This window comes from Ailuropoda melanoleuca, chromosome 7 (genome assembly GCF_002007445.2).
Source record: "Ailuropoda melanoleuca isolate Jingjing chromosome 7, ASM200744v2, whole genome shotgun sequence".
NCBI classification, from domain to species: domain Eukaryota; kingdom Metazoa; phylum Chordata; class Mammalia; order Carnivora; family Ursidae; genus Ailuropoda; species Ailuropoda melanoleuca.
The window spans coordinates 11,557,475-11,573,323 of NC_048224.1; the positions used below are offsets into that span (position 1 = coordinate 11,557,475).

At 39.4% G+C, this 15,849-nt stretch overlaps 1 protein-coding gene across 5 annotated transcripts in view; it reads left to right on the forward strand.

The window, feature by feature from the left end:
- Positions 1 to 15,849, forward strand: part of ADAMTSL1 (ADAMTS like 1) — an 861,688-nt gene that overhangs the window by 645,647 nt on the left and 200,192 nt on the right. For 4 of the 5 annotated variants that reach the window (XM_019801253.2, XM_034663958.1, XM_034663961.1 and 1 more), the window contains exons 11-13: positions 7,608 to 7,658; positions 12,150 to 12,354; positions 13,591 to 13,738. In XM_019801253.2, the coding sequence (XP_019656812.2) occupies positions 7,608 to 7,658; positions 12,150 to 12,354; positions 13,591 to 13,738 (404 nt within the window). The remainder of the gene's footprint in view (positions 1 to 7,607; positions 7,659 to 12,149; positions 12,355 to 13,590; positions 13,739 to 15,849) is intronic. The other variant, XM_034663959.1, reaches the window with a different exon arrangement.

Consider the following 15,849-nt stretch of genomic DNA (forward strand, 5'->3'; position numbering starts at 1 on the left):
TCCAGGAGCCTTTGGCCAGTGACTTGTTCTCACTAAGTCTCAGTCTTTTATCCTGTGAAGTGAGGAAAATAACAGTATTTTTTACCTCACAGAGTCATCATGAGAAATAAATGCCCGAAGACATTTAAAGAGCTTAGCAGAATGTCTGACACATGATAAGCACTCAAAAATACTAGTTGCTCCAGCTATTATGACTAAGATCATGATTACAATAATGTTGATGTTACCTCAGAGAGTAACTGCTGAACTTTCCAGAAATTGGCTTTCTCCTCCATGAAAGGAAAAGATGGGAACCCAGAATTCTCTATGAGTCTAGAAATGGAGTTCTTGTTGTTTTAACAGCAAGAGGCACAAATTCCTAAAAAATATCTTCATCAAAGTAAATCATGTGTATCAGATTTTTAAAATACAACAACCATGAGAAATTAAGATAATTAGCATCTCCATAAATCGCAATGTGCAACTGCCTAATAATCCCTACTTAACCAGCTGTTGAGACATTCCCATTTAATTCAGATGGGATTCATGCCATGTCTCCAAAAAAGGAGAACTCAATGTAAGGACTAAAAGATGGTTGCTTCATTAGCAATTAAAGTATAATGAAATGTTTTCCTAATCTTGGAAGTCTTTTTGTTTTGGTACAAGAGGTAAATGATTTAGAAAAGTAACAACTTCCATTTAATCAACCCCATTTGAATATATTGCTCTGAGAAGCTAATGGGTAAGCAATAAGAAAGATCACCATAAAATCCCATGTCCACGTTCATTCGTTATCTACAATGAGGTAGAAAAGCAGAGTTCTGGTTCTTTTTAGGATGCATGGTCATACCCTTCCCAAGTTTATAGTCACACACACACACACACACACACACACACACACACACACACTCATCATCATCATCATCAGACAATCAGCTGTAAGTCCATTATTGGGGGCAAATCAGTCCTTCTACCAAACCAGCTCATTACTACTAATAACGATAATCACTTGTTACATTACATCTTACGCTTTTGAAAAGCATAATTATTTATGCAATTCTCTTAATTAACTTGCGAGTTAATGGCACAGGTATTATCATCATCCTCCATTTTCACCTCAATCTTATCACTTTGGCTTTACTAGCTAGTAACTTCTTTACTTAACTTTTCTAGACCCGAGTTTTGCCATTTGTAAAATGAGTATAATATTCCTGTAAGAAAGTAGCGACGAGGGTTAAATGAGATAATACACATATAGCTCTTAGCAAGATGCCAAGCACTCAACAGAAGTCAGCTATCGTTATCAAACTGAGAGCCAAGCCCGTAAAATGACTTACCCAACGTTACTTCTTTATGAAGTTTATAAAGTGCTTTCACCTCCATTATCTCAATTCAGTTTTACAATCCCTGCAAGGTTAGCAGGACAGAGATTATTATCTGTATTTCCAGATAAATAAACTGAAGGCTAAAGAGGTTGAGTGATCTGCCCCAGGTTAGATTGTGCAAAAGAAAGCTGGGTTGTCAATCTAAGTGTTTCCAGTTCCAGACTTACCTCCTCTGTTATGTAAATTCGGGTGACCCGATTCACTCCAGATACATTATTCTTCATGATGCCTTTAGCACCCCATAACATCTGGCTTAAGACCCCCCACAACCAGTACAGTACTGACAACTTTACATGTCAATGCAGAGTTTGGTCCTCTGGGTCTTTGAAATGACTACACACCCAGGTTAGACAAGCCTCTTTTATATAAGTGTAACTACTGATGTTTACTCAATCCAAACAGTGACCAATCACTTGGGGAAGCAGGGGAAGAGATAAACAAAGCCCAAAGAAATATTAGTCCCGCTTACTGAAAAGCAGTTCAGAAATTGCGTTCACTAAGATAAAGAACCACAAAAATATCAATGTGAGGAAATATTAATATACGGGGTCAAATGATCAAAAACTCTCCAGTGGTTTCATAGCAGAAAAATGAATATGTGCCTTAAAAATGTTTTCAAATCCTAGATGATGAAACAGGGTTCTTTTGGTCTGGTTCCAAAAGATAAATGAATGTTGCCTCGTCGGTACAATGGTTTAAAATATGATTGTGACCTATTTTCTCATTTTCATCACATCTTGCGTAGGGAAGCCATGGTGCTTTAAGAAGTCACCAAATATTAGAGTAGGAAGGATTTTGAGATGATCACCTAGGTCAGTAGTGTTCAGTTTGTGGTCCACAGAGCTGCACGTTCCGCCGTCAGCAGCCCCTAGGAAGAGGAGAGGTAAGACAGAGCTCCAGGAGGTGGGTTTCCAGGCCCTCAGTGCTACTTCGTCTTAACACTCCTGATTTCGTCCAGTACTCAGATGTGGCGGAAGTCCAAACGAAAGGCATTCAAGATCCCATGGAAAGATAGTGACAGAGAAGAGAACTGGCTGTTCAATTCCCAGCTCCTCAGGGGGTCCTTTTCCTTATTATGACATGATCCTTTGTGCTCTATGACCCAGCTTTTGATCTTTCCCAGCTTTTGATCATTTCTCTCCTGCCTCATCCTAAACTGTTGCTTAGAAAGAGATTGGTTTCTGTTGCCCTGGAATTGTCAAGAGAAGTACTCTCTTGTGTGCCAGAGCTCCCTCCACCACCCACAATTTCATTCAATTTTTAATTGAGTGCCTGGCTGGTGCCAGGTTCAATGCTTGGTACCGTGGCAAAGGCAAAGAAAAATCAACTAGGGTCTGGGCCCCCACACTGCCCAGAGAGAATTGTAGAGTGGCAAAGCATCGTGGTATCTGCAGGACACATGAGACAGGAAAGAGATCTTTCCAAGCTGCCATGGCTATTTCTGGGAGATCCCCAATGGAAGAGAGGCAGAGTTAAGCCAAGCAGGCTACAAGTACAGGTGTCATTAAGCTGTCCTGTCTCCACCCCAAATCCCTCAATCTTCTCTGCTACCAGAGCAGCCTTCCTTAACTGCCAACCTCCCCCCCCCCCAAACAGATGGCAGAGCCAGAGGAAGGCAAGGAGTGGACTAAAAATGTGCACAGTGAGTGACGGTTGGGGAGCTTCTTTGACCTGGTTTTATTTGTTTGCTTTAATTCTGGATGGTACTATGTCTGCATACCAACAGCATGACTTCATTGAGTGAATATACACTGATTGCCTCTGCCCAGGGCATGGTGTTAAGAGATCCAGTAGAGAATCCATACGGATTCTGTCCCATGGTATTAAACTAAACAAAAACTTATACATAATTAGAACTTAGTAGATACTTAACAGTGATGAGTGGAATTCATGTGATAGGTGTTTGGAAGAGGAAGAATGAATTTCTGGCCAGATGTTGAGAGGAAAATTAAGGACAAGCTTTAGAAGAGGTAGCCCTTGACTAAGAAATTTCACTGGGCGTCATGGAGCCACTTAAGACTTTTGAGTTGGGAAGTAAAATATTAGTTCCTGTGACAGCAGTGAGCAGGCTGGGTTGGAGAGGCAGTCCTGCAGGCAGAGATCTGTTACCTGACCGCTGCAAAAGGGCCCGAACTTGTGGCCCAAGGAGATGTGCTTGGCCAGACTTTACAACCGGCAGAGCTGTGTGCCGGCAGGGAGCACGGGAAAGAGAAGCAACGAAGATGTCCCATAGGGTCTCGCCTGGGTGGACAGGAGGATGGTAGTACTCTGAACGCTAACAGTGATCACGGGAGAAGAAGTAATTTGTGGGGGAAGATAATGAACTATCTGGACATACTGAGCTTGACAAAGCTAGAGCATATCCAGCTGTCAGGAAGTCAACAATGACTTCCTGCAGCTCAGGAGAAGAAGCAAGATTCCATTAGAGATTTACAGAAAGGGACACTTAACACCATGAAAAGAACTTGTTATGGTTCATTTCCATTACAAAAAGAACCCAGAACCCCACAAATTAGGCTGTCCTAGAGATAGTTCCACTAGGATTTTTCTTGGAGAGAGAGATTTACTAAATAGTGTGAGTCTGAATATGGATTGATTTTAAAGCCATTTAAAGTTGGGGATTTTTTTTTAAAATAGCTTCTAAGATGATTCCAAAACAGACTTGATAATCTTTAAGTGACACTTGGGATTTGCAGTGATGGCCTCATTTCATCCATTTATATCATATTTTTAAATGTTCCTGCCTTATACTTTCTCAGACTTGTATTTTGTCTGCTTGAATATTCTAGTTCCTGTGACTGTACATTATAGAACACTTGGAAAACAGAAAAACATAAAAATACAAACACCAGGAACTAGCAACTGTTTTTGGTCTTTTCCTAATATATTTCTGTGACATATGAATCTGTAAATACATACATACTTACTTATATGTATTTATACATACATAGACACATACATATGCACTACAAAAATGATTATATAGATTTACGAACACATGAATTTTCTTAATATTGTGGTTCACATGGTATGTTGCACTGTGCATTGAATTTTCTTTAGTTGACATTACATTTGAACATTTTCTGTGTCATTAAAAATGTTTCAAAAGTCATCATGTTTATGACTACATAATATTTCATTACATGAGCCCGTCTTAGCATGGAAGCATTCTCCCATCATTGGACAGTTCAGCAAGGTGTGTACCTTGAGAGGATGAGGTACCATATCTTTTTTCTACTTTATACCGCGTTAGCCCAGAATGACCTCATCCTCATCTTCTCATTTTCCCACCACAATCCCTGATGTTGGGGAGTCCAATGGAGTCAGGTCGCTGCCCAGTGTAAGAAGTGCGTGAGGGATCAGAATAGTTAAGGCAATGAAGAACACATGGTTTTACCCCAAACCAACCATTTTTTACATCTTCCCTTGTGATCATTTCTTAAAAATTATTTTTGCCTCCTTCACCACTTCCCACCCATTATGTCTGAATGCAAGCACACACATACACACACACACACACACACACACACACATACATATATCAAGACCTAAACATGGTAAGAGCTTCTTAAAGTCCCTGAATGGCATCCTTTTCATCATTCTTCAATATGTACACTTTGCCTAAGAAAAAGACCAAGTGTCTTAAAGGTAAGCAATAGGAAGTTACATTTAGGCCACCGTACCTACCCTTCTGTGACAGTGTGGTGAAAGGCCAGGGCCATGGCATGAACCCCTAGAGAGAGCAGAGCCCATGCACATGAGCATGCATTAGCAAGACTGGACAGAGCGCCATTGTTTTGATATCTTTCTGTTTTCACAGGTGCCATAGAATGATTTTATGAGTCTTCACCATGACCCATGCCATAGAAAGACAAATATAGCTATAGTTTTGCTGAATCCAGGTTCGGAGCTCCTTGTGCAAACAAAAACACAATTTCTAAATCAGTCCAAAGCAAAGCCCAACATCCTGAATTCTATATACACCCCCTTTTATTCCCCTTCTTCTCTTCTAGCCCGTTTTCCTCAATATTATTGCCTTCATTTTAAATATCATCAGCTGATAAATCAATTGGCAGAAATCTGCAATAGTTCATTCTAATATTGAGGATAACAAATCATAGCTATAAAATTTTTCAGAAGAGAAGACAACAAACCGTGTTTTTCATTTTGAAGGTGATGTAGGCATGAGTAAAAATACTAAGGTTGGCTCAAATGTAACTGCAAAGTCCATTTCAATGCTTTCTTAATTAACTGCTATTAGATGTGTACCCAAAGTTATTAGAAGAACTTTGGAAGGTTAGAATTCTTTAAAAATAGAGCTCTTTTAAGAAGAAAATTTCCTTAATTGCTAAACATAAGAATTGTTGGAAAGAGATCACATGATTATGATAAAAGATAGGATCAGTCTTTTGCATTCAATTTGTTTGTCAGAAGGAGGCAGAAAAGAAGAGGAAGTTTCTCTAACTTGGAAAAACAGGGAGAAAAGTTTAATGTTAGGGCTCATTCCATTTTTCTGTTAGAGCTGCGGGATCTTGACCTTCCTCATCCAGTTTCATGAATATTGTTACTTTATGGTAATGCACATCCATACACAGTGAAAATCTAGCCATGCAAATGAGTGCAAAAACTTTAATCATACAGATATATAGAGAAAATTTAGTCATGTAAGATAAATAAGTAAATTAGTATGCCAACGGTCGTCTCTCCTGGGAATAGAAATCTATCTTTCTTAGCTTTGTTTCCCGTTGTCTTTTAAATTTAATTTCTCTCATGTATCCTCATACCTTTCAGTCATTTCTTCAGAAACTACCCTCTTTATCACGTCCTCTTATTTATGATGACCTCCAGTCAGTGCTGTTTTTTATCTGTCTGATCTACAGTATGCAGAGCTTACCCGTTTTACCCAAAAGCTTAGATTTGCTAGCCATCTAAAAAGAATATATTATGTCATCCTGTATCAGAGAATGAAATTAAATCTGAAGCCTTTATTGATTTAAACATAAATATCAACATTTATATCGAATGTGGATATAGAAATATACACCCATCCATCTCTCCCAGGGATACATAGAGAATACGTGAGTTCCTTCAGTATTCGAAAGAGACTTCCTGTCATTTGTCAGTTGCAAAATAAGTATCTTCTGCTCGTGCCCTACCATGTTCTGTCCCAGGGTGACAGCTGTGTATTCAGCTCTCTCTGTCTCCCACTCTTGACGGAGAGTCTATGATACTAGCCCTTTTATCTGAGACCAATTCATCATGAATCTTCCACAAGCCAGGGGACGCTGCAAGAAAATCTTGCCAACTGGAAGCTTGAGTTGAAATCAGTGAGGTAGTCTAGTGTAGTTTACTAGAGTCTGTAAGGCCCCTGGGGACTTCTACACAACCTATAATATCATTTCTTGTGAATCCATTAGCCGTACACCCTATAATGTCATTTCTTGTGGCTCCTTTAGGCTCTGTCTCTGAATCTCACATGTTTCCCAGGACACTGGATACACTAACAACAGTCACAACCATCACAACCCACCACTGTAATAGCGGTTAACATAATGTCACATTTTTTCAGACCACAAAAATGCTTTTTTCCTATTTTTTATCTATTTTAACTGCTCTGCCTTTATTTTGGTAGGAAACTTGCTTGTGTTGCTAGTTGCCTGCTATATTCGCTAGTTCTCCCTCCCTTTACAACAATAACCCAATGACTGCTTTCAGATATTTACTAAAATTTTTAGATATGCCAAGAGTAGAAATCTATTTGCTAACGCATGTTCCAGACTCTTGTCAATCCCCAGGTACCATAGTCTTAAACAGAGCTCTCTCTTTCATCAGGAGTGAGACAGTAACTAATTGCTTGCTGAGCATCTGGAAGTAACATTAATAATGATGATAATAATGACCTCATAGGATGTATAATTTGGGGGATTAAAGAACATTTACAAGCTTATTGTGTCATAGTTAATGATGAGGTGCCAAGTTTTCTTGCCACCACCCTTTCCAGTGGTATTTCCTGCTTGGATCAGAGAACTAATTATAGTAAATGGTGCCCTTTCAAAGAACTTGCCCCATCCTCACGCATATGCTAGCGTAAAGATTACTGAACTGTTGTAGCGTTGTTTTCAGAGACGATTTATTAATGTTGTTTTGCATTTGTCTAACAAAATTTGTATAATGTAATCATTTAGTGTTTATTTTATTGTGTGTACCTTCTACTCAGAGGGTTGGCATTATTGTTCCTAACAGTGACGGATACAAGCAGATCATGCCTTATGACCTCTACCATCCCCTTCCTCGGTACGTAAATCAACCATCCTGATGCTAGAATTAGTAAACCAGCCTTCTGCTTCTTTTATATATCTATGTAGATGTCGACTGTGTGTTTCTCTGTCAAAGTAAGTTGGTAGATAGTATATTTTGCAACCCATCCTGAGCTCTGCTTCTGAATAGCACTGGCTGTTCAGACCATAAGCTTGTCATTCGAAAATCATTTTAAGATAGGATCCTATTACATTGAAGCGGACACAGTCACTCACTCTGATTAGACACAGTGTATGGGTTATGTTGTGTCTTTCTTTCACTCCCTTTGTCCTCTTCTGTTTCTCTGCAATAGGACCCTAGGCGTTAAAGCCTTGTTGCTGACTGTTAAGCAAACACCGCCTAAAGTATAATCCCGCAAATGTGGGATTCCAGATGTGCTATTACTCTGCATAGGGACTTTAAAGATCTTCTTTGTGTTCCAAAGAAATTAGAATTGTGTACCAAAAGGCGATGTTTTCCCATCCTTATTGTTCAGAACACTTGGGGGACATTTTTTTTTCTCCAAAATATCCAATTCCATGTGCAGTGTTGCTTTTTTAAAGGATGGTCTTTTTTTTTTTTTAACTAGAAAAAAAATTAAACTGATCGAGGAACTTTTAAGAGAACTTGTTCTCTTTATTAATATATTCATACGAAAGCTGGAGAGGCTGAAAAATACACTAGCTCCTGAGTGTATGGTCTGCCACATTGGAAACAGCTCCCCGGACAGCAGAAGTTAGAATCAGGCTTGGCAGACCCCCTGTGCTGGGAGACACCTTTGCTCTATCCTCTTTGCTCACTTGGACTCTAAGGCATCAGTTGCTATTTAGAACCCAGAGTTTCCATCAGATTGTAAATAGTGCAAATAATCCATGATAGTTTTCTGAATCTCAGGCCGAACAAAGGCTAGAAAATAATTTTATTCTGAACTGCAAAATAAAACATAGTTTAATTGAAAATCTCCCAATACTTCGTGAAATGGAATCCAAACGGGGGCCCTTGAGGTCATTGAGTTCAGCTCCCCAAAGATGCTTTCCTGTCCTTCCTCCTTCCGAGCACTCACACCCAAGGGGAGCATAAACAAAGGTATTTACCCAAATACGCAATTATGTGTGTTTAGTGCATATGTATTCCCACACGGGTGTGCACATAGACTGAAACCTAGATAATTCATGTACACCAACGCAAGCTGTAATCCAGCCTCTACTTAAATACTTCCAGTGACTGGTAGAGAACTTGCTTTTCACCATCCTAATGGTAGTGTGTAAACGGGAGCATTGGATTTCTACTCCATATAGCTGTTAGGGTTTTCTTTTTTAAGTTCTTCCACTAAGGGGTTACTTCATTAGTCAGCTCCCTCCCATTTTTCTATGACTATATTGATAAAGATGATAAATGACTTTAGAATGCTAATGACATAGCATTTTGCTGTCTTGATCCAGAACCAAATGTCTATAGTAAATGTTTCTTGAAAAAAAGAAAAATGGAATGAAAATATAAAAAGATCAATTTAACTGAACCAAGATTTCATTTGACTTCAGTTTCTGTATCTGTAAAATAAGTATCCGCAGGATACACGTATCTGTTTGTGTGAAGGCTAGATATTTTACAATAAAAGCAAAGTTGGGTGTCAGGGGTGAGCAAGTTTATGTTTTTCTTGTAATAGCACTCCTAAGTTTCTTTCATATCTATGATCTCCCTTGTTTATATTTCTCTGGGCTATGACTGATGCCTGTCTTAGGTTAAACTTCATTTCTTATATGTTCTGATTTCCCCCAAATGCCAGAAGCCCAGTATTCTCAATGATAGATTGAAATGAGCCTCTTTAATGTTATCTTGTGTACACATGGGCCTGTCCGTGCATCACAATGGAAAAGGACAATCACAAATAAACAGACTGTGTTTCATACTCCTTGCACTTCTGCTACTGAGCCAATTCTAAAGTTAGATATTCTGCGTAATTGATAAAATCTTAGTAAATAGAAGCAATTTCTACAAATATGTTTTTACAAGAAGAATTGAGTCTCAAAAATGACCCAAAGTTAAGAACTGAGGCTCAAAAATGATTCTCAGATGGCACCTACCTTCTGATCAAGGCAGAAGGCTTTACATATGGAAATTATTTAAATGGGTTTTAGACCACAAGTGTAGATAAAAGCACAGTTAATGAATTTTTAGATTTTTTTTCTTGCTTTCAGTCTTTGACTGGAGCACATACCTGCACATAAAAGAAGAATGGAGTCTTATTCATTCATAATTCATATACACAATATTTCCACATCACTCTTAATTTGAGACTTTCTTAAACTAAACACCCTATGTGTTTAAAAAATTAAAAGCCATCAGAGTTAAAATATGTGGTATATGAACTCATTTTTTATTCTTCCAGGATGGGAATCTTGGATATGCACTTTTTTTTTGTCCCCAAGGACTTACCTGGTCCCTGTTTTAAGATATTCTAATATGCCTTCTCTCAGCTTTTATTATACTTTCTTTAAAGCACTCAGACATGTTTTGCCTTGAAATTCCACATAACCCTATCATTATGTCAGGATTCACACAATAATTTTTCACATATAGAACGATAGTGGTAAGATGGACCCATACTATAAACTCTTAGAATAATATTAGCATCATTTGTCTTTCTGTGATCACTGACACTGAAAAGAATACTTATTACTGTTTGTGAAATTACACTATGGGTCAGGTCCAAATGTTGAGACAGAAATTAATCACTCTCTCTTTAGAAGGGTCAAGTTTAGGGACGTTAGAGTACCAATTAGAAAGTGTGCTCTTTCTTTTTATGGCATCTTAATGTTCTAAGAGATTAAATGTACATTTAAAAACATATCCCCACTTCACTGTCAGATCAAATCTAACATGAATATGTACTTATATATTCAGCCCAATTTCATTCTGAATCAGACCTGTTATCCATATCCAGAGGGAAGCTCTCCAGAGATTTACATGGATATAAATGAGAATTGGTTTTACCCTTTCGGAAGAGAAACCCTCTACAGAGCTCCTTCATTCTCTTGAAAGGGCTCAGAAAGTCTCCTAAGGACTAAACAGAGGGCCTCAGTTTCCCCATAATAGCATTTTCTTTCGTGTCTCCCGGGGAAATACGCATAGGAAAATATTGTACTTGGCAACATGTTTAGGCTGTTGGCAGTAGAGATAACAGTTGTTGCCTAGACTCAAACTGCAGAGAAAACGTGGAGGAAAATCCTCTGTTAACTGGGAAACACACAATATCCAGGCTCATGCAGAAGAAAAGTCAGATTCCCAATATACATGAAATCTTACTTATAGAGTGATTGATATCTCCACGGTATGCCTGTGCAATATTTTTACATTTAACTTTTCAAGTAGATCAACTTGGCGACATTTTGTTTATCGCTCATTAAAATTATATCTCTCCTAATTCTAAGAGAAATCTGAAAGTTCCTTCGCAGTCCTTATCAACAAGCAGAATATATGCAAGAAAGACAAGCTCGGTCCCAATATTTCTATTTTTTAAAATTCTGCATTCTCTGAATCTGCGGGAGGAGAGAAAAGAATCAGGCAAAGATATCTCTCTGCATCTGGTCCCAAATGTTTCAGAGCTGTGCAGAGATCTAAAAAATCAGTGGAATTCTCTTAAATGTTGCTGATAATATTATAATTTTCTTCCTTATGTAACTGTATCTTTAGATTCCAATGTCATAAGCCTTCCAACCCAAACCAAACTTTCTTCACAATTCCAACAGTTCTTTCTAAGGGGCATGCTAACTGCCAGTATCCCTCAACAGTTAGGGAATGAGAAGCTCATGCCTCACATTATTACTTTTGCTCCTTAGTGTAATGATGGCCTAGTTTGAACATCAGAATTGTGCTGAATCCAGGTAGTCCCAAAGCTGATGAAACAAAGGAGAGGGAACGAATGTTTGGTTTACCTTGATCGTTCATGAGCTTCTCATGTCAAAGTATTCAGAAACTAAGTGGTAAAGTATTGCATTGAAAATAGAAAGTATCAGCCCAGATACAAACTATTAGCGTTCATTGAGTAATCAGTTTTAATCTTGACAAAGATATTTATTGGGATGTCATAAATATACATATAAAATCATATATATACAGAATATATATTTATAAACTATGAAATAACATAAATATTATACACAGAATATATTCTAGCTGTAAGGAGGACTGAATATCCCTCTGTTGAGTAGGTTACAGATAGCCCGGATAGCCCTGTGGACAGCTCTCAAAACAGTAATTTCTTACATTTGCATAGAGCTTCAAGGTTTACAGAGCACATTGCCAACACTGAATCCTTCACTCTCACTCATCGGATTTTAGACACCAGATGGCTTTCGGATCTCTTGACCGTAGCCTCTCAGAACCTGATTGCCCCAATAGGCACTGGGAACGGGGTTGGTCGGAAAGGTCACTGAGGAGGTTTGGCAATGTGCATGTCTGCCCTGATGACTCCCCTTGCTTCTGTAGGTGGGAGGCCACCCCGTGGACCGCGTGCTCCTCCTCGTGTGGGGGGGGCATCCAGAGCCGGGCAGTTTCCTGTGTGGAGGAGGACATCCAGGGGCATGTCACCTCAGTGGAAGAGTGGAAATGCATGTACACCCCTAAGATGCCCATCGTGCAGCCCTGCAACATTTTTGACTGTCCTAAGTGGCTGGCACAGGAGTGGTCTCCGGTAACTGTGCCCTCTTTCTTTGTTCATTAGGAGAGTAAGTCCACTCTTCCCTCTCATCGTCATGACCCCACCGGCTACCCAGTGCAGCTCCCCACTTCTCTTGAGGTGTGCAGAAGCCTAGCAGTTTAGCTCCTGATGTAGGCTCGCCCCAAGTCCAGCGTAGCCAAAAGTAAATGAGTAAAATAGACATAACTTCTTCAAGTTCCTTCAAGCAGCCTCTATGCTCCTAACGTTCCCTGAAGTGGCAAAGAGAGGCAAGTGTCTGTCAAGAGTCACTGGGGCCAAGTGACTGATCCTGAATGTCGAGAAGCTGCTCTGATGATAGAGTTCAGGAGACCACAGTTTGGTTTTATTTTTTATTTCTCCTACTTTGTCTATATCCAAAAAGGGTTTGAGTAGATCCCAATTAAAACTATTGGTATTATTCATTGAAAAAAAAAAATGAAATGGAAATGGTGAAATAATTAGAATGGCGATGAAGTAGGATAATTAAAACCAGAACATTCTAGAACATTGGGAAACTGTTGCAGCAGCTTAAGTAAAATGTTTTTTGGGGTTTCCTGGCTGCTAATGCAAAAGGTTTGAGATGGCAAAAGAGATAGAAGGATGAGGAGGTAAACCACTGTGCCCCGAGCCACAGAGATGGCAAAAGACTTCTCACTTCACTATGTGGCTTTGGGGCAGCAGAATCAAAGCTGTGACATTTCTATCTAGACTTGCTCCCCAGCATCTCGAAGCGCTGGATGTGCCGTCTACCTGTGGCCGTTGAATCAACTCCCTGAAACATTTTTGACCATGGCAGTATAATCGGTCGGATCAGCCATGCTGCAGTATAAATTTACTATGATGGCAGTTTGCAAAGTGTTAACATCCATGTGGGAGCTGGCAAAGCGACTAGACAAAATTAAAATGCAGTGTTAGTAATCAGAAGTGAGCACACGCTACAGTTTCTTTTCTCCTTCTTTTCGCTGCTTGGTTTGGGACTTGGCACACAGTGGGTGCTTAAGGAATGTGCCTAGCGAATCTAAAGCTAAGAAATCGAGAGTGATTTAATTTTCAGCCAGCCACACCCTAAATAGCCAAATAGAACAAAGACTCCATGAATGGTAAGAAATGGTACAAATCCACCGGGAGTCTTTATCTAAAAGCAGCCCTTTAAAGAGTCTCAGGTAAGAAACGAGGCAAAGTAAACAAGGCTTTGCTATGAGTCTCCTCTCTCTCGCATTCTCCTTCCAGTGCACCGTGACATGTGGCCAGGGCCTCAGGTATCGGGTGGTCCTCTGCATCGACCATCGCGGAATGCACACAGGAGGTTGCAGCCCCAAAACTAAGCCCCACATAAAAGAGGAATGCGTCATACCCACTCCCTGCTATAAACCCAAAGGTAACTCAACAGGTACCCTGTTACCAGTCTTTTCATTGTTAAGTATCCCGAGTGTTCTTAATAACTCTTTTGTGTGGCTTAGACTCTACTAAAGGGACTTAACTCTTCCTAAAAATCTTTTGAATCGTTTTTTGCTTGCAAATTGTTATTAAGTATTACATATTTACATAATTCTCTCCTGGATCATAAAGCTGTTTGAAGACTATTGCTGAAAAGTATCAGCTACATCTGCTTAAAAGGAAATACTATAGAGATGTTGGAGAAATACATGTGTGATTTACTAGTCACATTTCTTGCTGTTAAAAATAATGCGGTGAATCCGAGAGTGTCTACTTTGGGAAGCATCAAAGACATTAGGAGGCTTCATACTTCAAATTGCTGAAACAGAAAGGCGTTGCTTCTTATACTGAAAATGAAAGCATTAATACGAGACTAGATTCCAGAATCATAATTCAAAATGAAAATCTGGAATAAATCAGAATTTAACAGATACTGTGAGTAATTTATAAAAAGTGAATTTTAGAAAAGTTCTACTGAGTGAGCAAGATTTATTGTAATTACACAGGGTCTCTCTGATTAGCATGTGGACTAATCAGACTTCTTTGCTGATATTGCTGTCCTCCGTGTCAGGGAAATAGAAAATGCCGAAGTCGCAAAGCATTCAGAAGTAGAGAACTCCTTATTATAAGCTACCTCTTATTATTAAATATGATTCCCTTTTGCTTCTTAATTTATTTCTTTAACCATGACATTTCTCAGAAAATCAGCCACCGTGTAGCACTTTATTTCCTATAGGTTGCCCCTGGTGGGAGTGAATGGCGGCGTGAAATCTAAACGATATAATGGAAACAAAATCAAAAATACCTGAAATCCTGATTAATTGTAATAAATACATCTCTCTGTCTCTCACTTTCTGAGACTTAGTTTCCTCATCTGTAAAATGGGGCTAAGAATAGTAACTACCTCAGAGATCATGTGAGTATTAAATGAGATACAGTGCAGACAGGGTGCTTAGCTCACTGCCTGGAATGTCGTCAGTTCTCCACAAATGTCATCGTCAACTCCTGACTATCATCAGTGCCCTCTGGTACGGGAGGAAGAGGCCACACCCGAACCTCCGACGAGATCCGCTTCCAATAGACAGCAAGTGTCGCAGGCCTAATAGGGCCAGCGGGATGCTTAGTCCCTGAAACAGAAACGGCCCGCCCTGTCGGATCCGACGCAGTTGACCGAGTCACTTAGTTGGGAGCCGTGGGCTAGCTGTAAAGTGATGAATGCACGGGCGCCGTGTCACCGTGTTTCAAGGCCAGCAAATCCTTCCGGCCTTAGCAGTTTTGTATTTTTCACTCGCTTTGTTTTCTGACTAGAGGAGAAGAAGTGATGCCCCTAACTTAAAATAGTCAATTATTTATTAGCTCTGTCTTTACCAAGCCACTTCAGAGAAAGAAAAGCAGTTTGTGGTTAACTATCAAGAATAAAATCTGGATTTTCACAACTAAGTAGTGAGTCTGGCTCTCTAAACATCATTAAAATGCCATATAATTCTATGGTGTATGCATATAGAGACATATTTCTTTCATCTTTACAATTATATGTCATAAAATGGTGATAGAGCTTCACTGGCTCGTACTATAAAGGCAAATATGCCTATAAATGATCCTAATAAATATGTCAAAATGGGGATCTTGGCAGTCACTTCTGTAGGAGCAGTTATAACCTCTTTCTTTTTCTCCTTCACAGTTTTGGTTTTTTTTTCCAGGAAGTAGTTAGGAAGCTTGCCCTGAATGGTGTGGCCAAAGCTAGAGAAATAGGTGAAGCAGTCACAGTATGGGTCGTGGACCCTAAACTGTTCGTATTCTGACTGTCCGTGAGCCCGGGGTAGTGCGGAATGAGTCAGCGCCCTAACGCAGTGTTGTGTGAATTTCAGAGTGGAAGTTTTGTTTGCTTTTGACAATATGGCGTAGATCACCCTTCACCAAAAGGAAAAAAAAGAAAAATCAGAATTTGTTAAAGTATCACAGTATAGCTTATTGCACTTCATGTTTGTCTTGAAAGATAAGTATTCTATATTTTTAACATAGAAACAGTGAAGAGATACTTTGATGACTCTT